Source organism: Azolla caroliniana, unplaced genomic scaffold (genome assembly GCF_043228905.1).
Source record: "Azolla caroliniana isolate FFs.n. ecotype wild unplaced genomic scaffold, voAzoCaro1.0.p SCAF_12, whole genome shotgun sequence".
Classification (NCBI taxonomy): domain Eukaryota; kingdom Viridiplantae; phylum Streptophyta; class Polypodiopsida; order Salviniales; family Salviniaceae; genus Azolla; species Azolla caroliniana.
The window spans coordinates 3323666-3331321 of record NW_028230447.1 but is presented as its reverse complement, the minus strand read 5'-3'; the positions used below and the strand labels follow the sequence as shown (position 1 = coordinate 3331321).

Here is a 7656-nt window from a genome sequence, read left to right as displayed (position 1 = left end):
CAAAGAATCGAGCGAGGAAAGGGAGAGGGATGCCTTGAAAGTCCTTCCGAATATCCGAGGAGAGACTCTGAACACAGGGGATTTGGTCCTTCTTTATGAGCGCGACGTGCTCCCAATAGTTTTCGAACTGCTTATCGAAATTCATCTCCACCCGATGCTTGCGAAGTGCGAGAAGGAGTACGCCAAGCACCACAATGCAGCCCGGTATGCCCGGGAACAGGACATAGTGAAGCCGCTCGTCCGGAGATGTGGCCGCGTAGCCCGACGCGATGAATGCCATGACCGAGAATGTGAGGGAAGCCGCGAGGAACGAGGAGAGGATAGTGGCGTGCCACCGTAGGCTAGGCAGCGCCACGCGACGCAAGCACGCACGTATCCTGTGTAGGATCTGGATCCCGCGCACGTCATACTCTTCGGTTGGGACCTCCACGCCCGGAATCGACAAGATTCCGACATTGCTACAGTAGAGGTAGAAGAGGAGGCCCGAGATCGCGCTGTATAGAGACAAGCTATTGCTTATTGCGAATGCCTCGATGGACCCCGTTCTGTACATGACACTCACGGAATTGAGGGGCGGCGGGGTCTGGTCGTCGCTCTCGCGCCAGCTTTTGGGCGGCTGCAGGAAGGCCACTATATTTACGATGGCGAGGAGCGAGAGAAGCGTGGAATGCGCGTCCCGCAGCTTCTCGAACCCTTCCATATAGCCCCTCGCCTTCGTGATCTCCCCCATCATCGCCCGCTCCACCAATGTTAGCTTCCTTTTCGTCTGTGTAGCACAGTCTTTTGTTAACGGCTGGAGTTCTGTTGTGGTGATGCTGGTTGTTGTGGCCATCATCTCTGACTTTTCTGTGGGTTTAATAATAATGTGCACTACTACTCTCAATAATTATGTGTTGTGTAATGTTTGCCTCCTCCATCTCCCTTTTTATATTAGGATTGGCTTGACCTAGTCATGGGATCTCTTCATCAACAACCCTCATCACTCTTCTTGGAGTTTCCTTCATGTGTTGGGTCAAGACACATACTCCCTGTAATTTTAAATATTGGGTGCATTGACCACGGAAAAAGGCATACCAACTCCTTGACAATATTGATGTTGAGATGATATGAGGTCCCCGAGATGTGATGCTCCCAACTTGGCCTTATCTCTGAACATCAACCTCTCCACTCTAAACATTTGAGGGGCATAATACAAGTTCTCCGTTTTTTGGCTTCAACCTAAATTATAGACGCGTAATTACTTCATATACATGTCCATTTTATATGTAATACCAAAGTATGTATACAAAGCACAAGAATTGTCGAGAGTCATCATGCTCCTCCATATTGTCCTCTTCCATATTTAGATGATTTCCTTTCATTAACTATCTTCTCTTCCTTATGATTACATTTGATGTTAGTATGTGTCACCAAAAGAGTAGAGTTTTGATCGATTGATATAACTTTTGCAAAAAAGTCTTCATTAAGCATATCTTGATTCATGAGAATTTCAAAAAATTGTGTTTAAAACATATTGTTCGAATTACCACTATGTTGAAGTACAAGAAGTGTTCCTTTTCGATTAACATGTGCCCCCTCATAGACCAAAGGGCTTGACACTCTAAAGATATCTTAACTCTCGAAAGGGACATTGACCGATACTTGTATTTGTCTGATCGATAGCCTCCAATTATTGGGGACTAGCTTTTTGACATCTTTTAAGCATTAAATGATTCATAAAATTTAATTCACTACAGATTATTTATCATTATAACTCAATCCTAAAATCATTCTTTTAGATGGATTAGATTATTCTATGTAATATTTTATTTATTTGAAATTAAAAAGTGTTTCAACATTGTTGCAATACAAATGTACAGTATTAAAAGTAAAAGTCTGGATAATCCTTCTAGGCTACTACTAGGCTTTGAGTTTAAAACATAGAAAAATTTAAGTGTACATAACCTCAATAGCAAAATATTTCAACGAATGACTCGAACGAACAAAAACTCTCTATATATTTTATTATATAATATATGTTTAAGGATTTGAGGTGCAAAAAACAATGTCATGTGTTCACATCACCAACAAACAATAGAGGTACAATTTTATATGCACATATAATGTAATTAATATTGACATACATGGACCACACACACACACATATCACTATCCTTGCGATTTGTAGTATATGAACCACAACAACTGTTCCCTTCTTGACAATCTTCTCCAATGTCCTCTTCCATGTCTAGATGATTATCTTTTATTGATTGACTTCTACTTCCTATGGGTCTTTTACTTTTAAATGTAACGCAATGACCATTATATTACTTGTGGGTGACATATCCTTCTAAAGAGACTTTTTCTTTCGCATTGACATTTGTATTTGTGACCTCAAAGTTGTAGGCATGGCATCTTCCTTGACTTAATCATAGATACATTAATATAATTTTTGAAAAAATGTCTTCACTAAGCATATTTCAATTAAGAGTTTAGAGAAATTGTAAGTCCAAGTCATCAACATATAACAATATGCAAATCAGGATTTTTTGACCTTTTTGGATGAACAAAGACGAGTCATCTTGTGAGGTCTCAAACCCCATCTTACGCAACCTTTGAGTGATACTGGAGTTCCATGATCATGGGGCTTGTTTGAGGCGGTATAGCGACTTCTTCAGCCGGGACACTACCGACTTATTCACTTCCGATTGAAATCTAGGGGGGCTGGACCATATAAACTTGCTCTTCAATGTCAGCTTGAAGAAACACATTCTTCACATCCATTTGGTGAAGATACCACCCCTTTGCCGGTGCTACGGCAAGTACCACACAGATGGTTGTCGTCTTCACGAATGGTGCAAAGGTCTCATTGTAATTGATGCCGTAGGTTTGCGCGTATCCTTCGCCCACCAGTCTAGCCTTGTACTGGTTGACTGAGCTATCGACATTGTACTTTACCTTGTACACCCATTTACAGCCGATATCGACTTGCAGTGTTTGGGGGGGTCTATCAAGTCCCAAGTGTCATTTGCGGCTAATGCTTGCATCTGTTCCTCCATGGACTTTTGCCACTTGGCATCTTGTGATGCCTTCACGAAGCTCTCCAGTGTCATGAACATCGACTCGAATTTTAGCCTTAGGTTCTTGTATATATATATATTTCTCCTAGACAAACTTTAGATTTTAAACCTTTGTATAAACAGTGGTATATAAGACTAGTATGTAAGAATGAGTATATATGACTCAGAATGTAAGACTTGGCATGCAAGAATTAGTATGCTTGATATTATAGTATATAAGACTTGGCATGAGCATGTTTAACCTGCTTCACTACATGTATAAAAAGGGTTTATCTCCCCTGTTAACATCAAGGAAATCAACACCAATCATGGAATAGATATTCTTACTCATTGCCATCAACTTCCCCATCTCTTTATCTTTCAATTGTTCATCCGTTACAGATTGATTTCCTTCCTTCTTTTTCCTCTTTCTCAATACACTATCATGTCAGAATCATCTAGTAACCTTGAGCAAATTTTGGTGGTCTTGCCACAACTCCAACATGAGAATGCCAACTTGCGAAACTCCATCCAAGAACTTCAAGCAACCAGAACGGTCATACCTCACCTGATTATTGACCCTTCTACAACAGAACCCAATGTTAGCTTGCTAGATAAATTCGATGGAACAAGGTTACGGTTAAGAGGCATCTTAAACCAAATCCACCTTATTATTCACCTTCAGCCCCGATGCTATTCTGATGACTTTCGACGAGTCGGGCTTATTGGCACATTGATGACAAGACAAGCCCAAGATTGGTTTGCCCTTTTGGTGGAGACCTCTTCGCCCCTCTTGATCGACTTCCAAGCATTTCTTATCGAATTCGAAGCAAGTTTCGGGGAGACCCACATACGATGAGCCGCACTCAACAAATTATATGCATTACAACAAGGAGAACGTGTGGCATCAATCATGCATCTGAATTTCGTCAGCTGGCGTGCGATATCGAATGGGATGGACAAACCATCCTTGATCAATTCTGTCGAGGATTACGAGGTGAGACAAAAAATCTTTTGATTAACTTTCCTGAGCCCGCATCTTTGAATGAGGCTATTTCCCAAGCTGTGCGCTGTGATAACTATCTTTTTGAGTTCCAGCAAGAGGAACGTCCTCATCGGATCCATCCACCTCGGCCAACCGCTGTCGTGAAAATCTGTCATTATGTGCGGATCGTGAGACGGAACCGCCGGGGTTCTGGACTAGAAGGATTTAGTGCAACATGTACAACACAAGCAAGTTTTAAGCATAAGACAAGTGGAAGAGAAAAATCATTAGTTTATTGCAAAAGAAAATCGAGTCTTTATAATTTCAGAATCGTGTTACAATGGGTTGGGTATGGAAATGAGAGATTAAATTTTCAAAGAAAGGAGCCAACAACCATGCAAGGAGTGGTCCAATCTGAATACGAGAGATAAATTTTTACTAGAAAGATCAAGTAAACAAAGCTAGGAGTTTGATATCAATATGTGCGATAATTTTTTTCTCGAATTTGAGAGGGAAGAAGAAGGAAGAGGGGGGGGGGGGGGGAAAAAAAAAACTAAGAGGGAAAAAATGGGACATATATCGAGCTCCTCGTTGATCCTCCTCCCCAATGTCACTTTGCATCCCCACTTTTAGTTGGATGGCCTCTATTTTTAGTTGCATGGCCTCTGCTTTTAGTGAAGGGAACTGGACGTTCCTTATGCGCAAGACTCGGCCACAACCGAGATTCTTTTCTTACACAGAAAAACAGGTAATGAAACGCGACACAAAGAAGAGAAATGGTACACAGGAGGTTTACGTGGAAAACCCCAAACTAGGGGAAAAAACCACGGCAGCCCACAGGCTGCAAACTGTCACTATGTATGAATGTACAAAACAGTGAGTTCACGGAGGCAACGACCTCGGACTCACGATCTTCGCCACAGGCGGCGGTTACAACAGAGGCAACGACCTCTTTCTCTCTCTCTCTCTGTACAACGTTACGTACTGTCTCTTCTTCTTGCACCAACAAGAAAAATAACAACAACCAAATATTAGTTTGCCCTAAGTCATATTTATACTAATATGACTTTTCGGCTATTTACAAATATAGCCACAATGGGCTCTCAGAAACATATTTACGAATATGTCTTTTCCTCCGGTTCATACCGGGTATGCACCATCCGGCTCTCCGTAACCGGGTACTCCTCATCCAGTTCATATTGGGCCTGCACCATCCGGCTCTCCGTAGCCGGGTACTCCTCATCCGGTTCATGCCGGGTCTGCACCATCCGACTCTCCGTAACCGGGTACTCCTCATCCGGTTCATACCGGGCCTGCACCATCCGGCTCTCCGTAACCGGGTACTCCTCATCCGGTTCATACCGGGCCTGCACCATCCGGCTCTCCGTAGCCGGGGTCCTCCTCATACGGTTTCCCATCGTCACTGATCTTCCCCCTTCCCATCCGGAGGGACCTGTCTCCCAACATTTAGTTGCATGGCCTTGGCTTTTGGTTGCATGTGATTGTCCATATAATTCGGCCAAATGACACAATCATCCATAAAGTTTAGCCTGTGCGCAATCCGTACGTGCGTCGCAACCAAACCGTAGACGCGTCTGCACGCAAAAGTCTCGACCGCGTAGTAGTGTACGCATCCATGCATGCGTGTGTCCCAACCGCGCCGTAGTGTACGCATCCACACGTGCACGCGTCAAACCCGCACCGTGTACGCATCCACGCACGAAAGTCTCGACCACGCCGTAGTGTACGCATCCACGCATGCGCACGTGCGCATACACGCGTCCGTCCGAAACGTCTACGCGTACGTCCACGCATGCGCGCGTGCGCACAGACGCATTCATCCGAAACGTCTATGCGTACGCCCGAAACTTGCACACGCGCGTACATCCGCGCGTACGTCCGAAAACGTCCACACGGCCATGCACACCATATAGTGTAGCCCAAGTCACCTTGAACATTCTGTGTTCCACACATTGATAAAATGAATATGTTTTGGTTTCCCTTATATATCCTGGGTTCCAATGTTGTACTATCTATGTGGGATATCTCACAGTTTTGTCTTTTCTTTCTTCTTCTTTAAACTTCTCACTCACATAGCTTGATACTTGTTTATCCGTTTCATGCGTAGTAAAATACGCTATGAAACTCTTGAAGACATCTATCTATATGAATACATTAAGCTAATATTAAATAATTATTTTACTAGTTTTCATATTGTGTGTGAAAAACCACACGACATTCACCCCCACCAAACCTGCACATCCACCGGTATGTGCCAATTGTGGTGAGGTTCCTCTTTTTTAATTACTCTTCTTCAACCTCGATGTTTGAGGATACATCATCTAGAGCTTCGATCTCAAGATTTGGGGCCTCTCTTCTCTTAAAGATCTTGATCCTCTTCCCTGCTATTGGCAAAGCAAGTCGAGTTCCATCTAACTCCGCTAAAAAATAGGTTGCATTGCTTTCTATTTTCTTGACCATATACGGGCCAAACCATCGTTTCACGAACTTTCGAGTAGTGCTATATTGATTATCGAGACTACTATCATAGACAAGAACCCAATCTCCTTCTTCAATTTTTCTTTGTCGGAGACGATGCTTTCTATCAAAATTCTCCTTGTTCTTCAATCGAGCTTGGCGCAACCGTTCTATTGCCAATTTGACATCTTCGGGCCTCCATTCTAGTTGTTGAATCCTCGTGGCTAGCAAGTCTTCCCCACTCATTTCCTCTTGCCATGGCAAAGATGTCCACGAAGCAACACTTTGCTCAATAGGCATTATTGGTTTTTGTCCTAATATGAGTTCGGCGGGCATATATCCCGTAGTCGTGCTATGTGTAGTTCTATCTACCCACAATGCATAAGGTAGTAATCGTGGCCAATTCCCCATCTTGCTGTCACAAGCCTTTGCTAGAGCTTTTACAATCGGAATATGTCCTCGTTCCACCTTCCCATTTGCATCTGGGTTGTACGCCATGGTGAGCGATAATTTGACGCCTATTCTTGAAAAGAACTCTTTAGCTTCATTCGCATCTAATTCTCCCTTATCGGCTACTATTTTGCCGACACATCCGTATCGACAAATAACATCTTCAAGGAGAAACTTACAAACCGCCGAAGTTGTTTTATTCCTTAGCGCCCGTCCTTCTACTTGGTTGGTGAGATCCTCTCTTGCTAGCACGAGATATTTCATTTGCCCCAATCCCATTGGCATAACCACTATGTCTACCAACCACTTATAGTGCATTGATAATGGATATGTTGGATGAAGTTCATCCCTATGTTGAATATTTGAGTATAATTGGCATTGCTCACATGTTTCAACATAGCTTGCTACATCTTTGTAAACACCTGGCCACCAATACTTCTCCTTGAGCTTTGCAAATGTTGCCCATATACCATGATGACCTGCCCACACACTATCATGAAATTCAGCAATTAGTGTTTGTTGATCTTGTTTCTTGCACACCACTCGAAGTGGAGTTCCATTCTTCTTCTTCGGAAACTTCCATAGATGTCCTTCTTTGAGGAAGAACTTGTAGGCCTTCTTCCTAATTCGGTAGAAGTCTTCCTTTGACCATGATTCATCTTTTGTAAGAGAGCTTAAGTATTTTCCAATTTCGATGAATTCACC

The 7656-nt window shown here is 43.0% G+C and overlaps 1 protein-coding gene across 1 annotated transcript; it reads right to left on the bottom strand.

Moving 5' to 3' along the window:
- Window positions 1-6327: 6327 nt before the first annotated feature.
- On the bottom strand, window positions 6328-6999 carry LOC147856841 (uncharacterized). The gene has a single exon (XM_087328562.1). The coding sequence runs from the start codon at window positions 6997-6999 to the stop codon at window positions 6328-6330; it is 672 nt and encodes a 223-aa protein (XP_087184688.1).
- Between the last annotated feature and the right edge of the window lie 657 nt (window positions 7000-7656).

Coding starts and splice junctions, on each gene's coding strand:
- LOC147856841 (XM_087328562.1), bottom strand. CDS start 6,999: ATGGCGTACAACCCAGATGCAAATGGGAAGGTGGAACGAGGACATATT.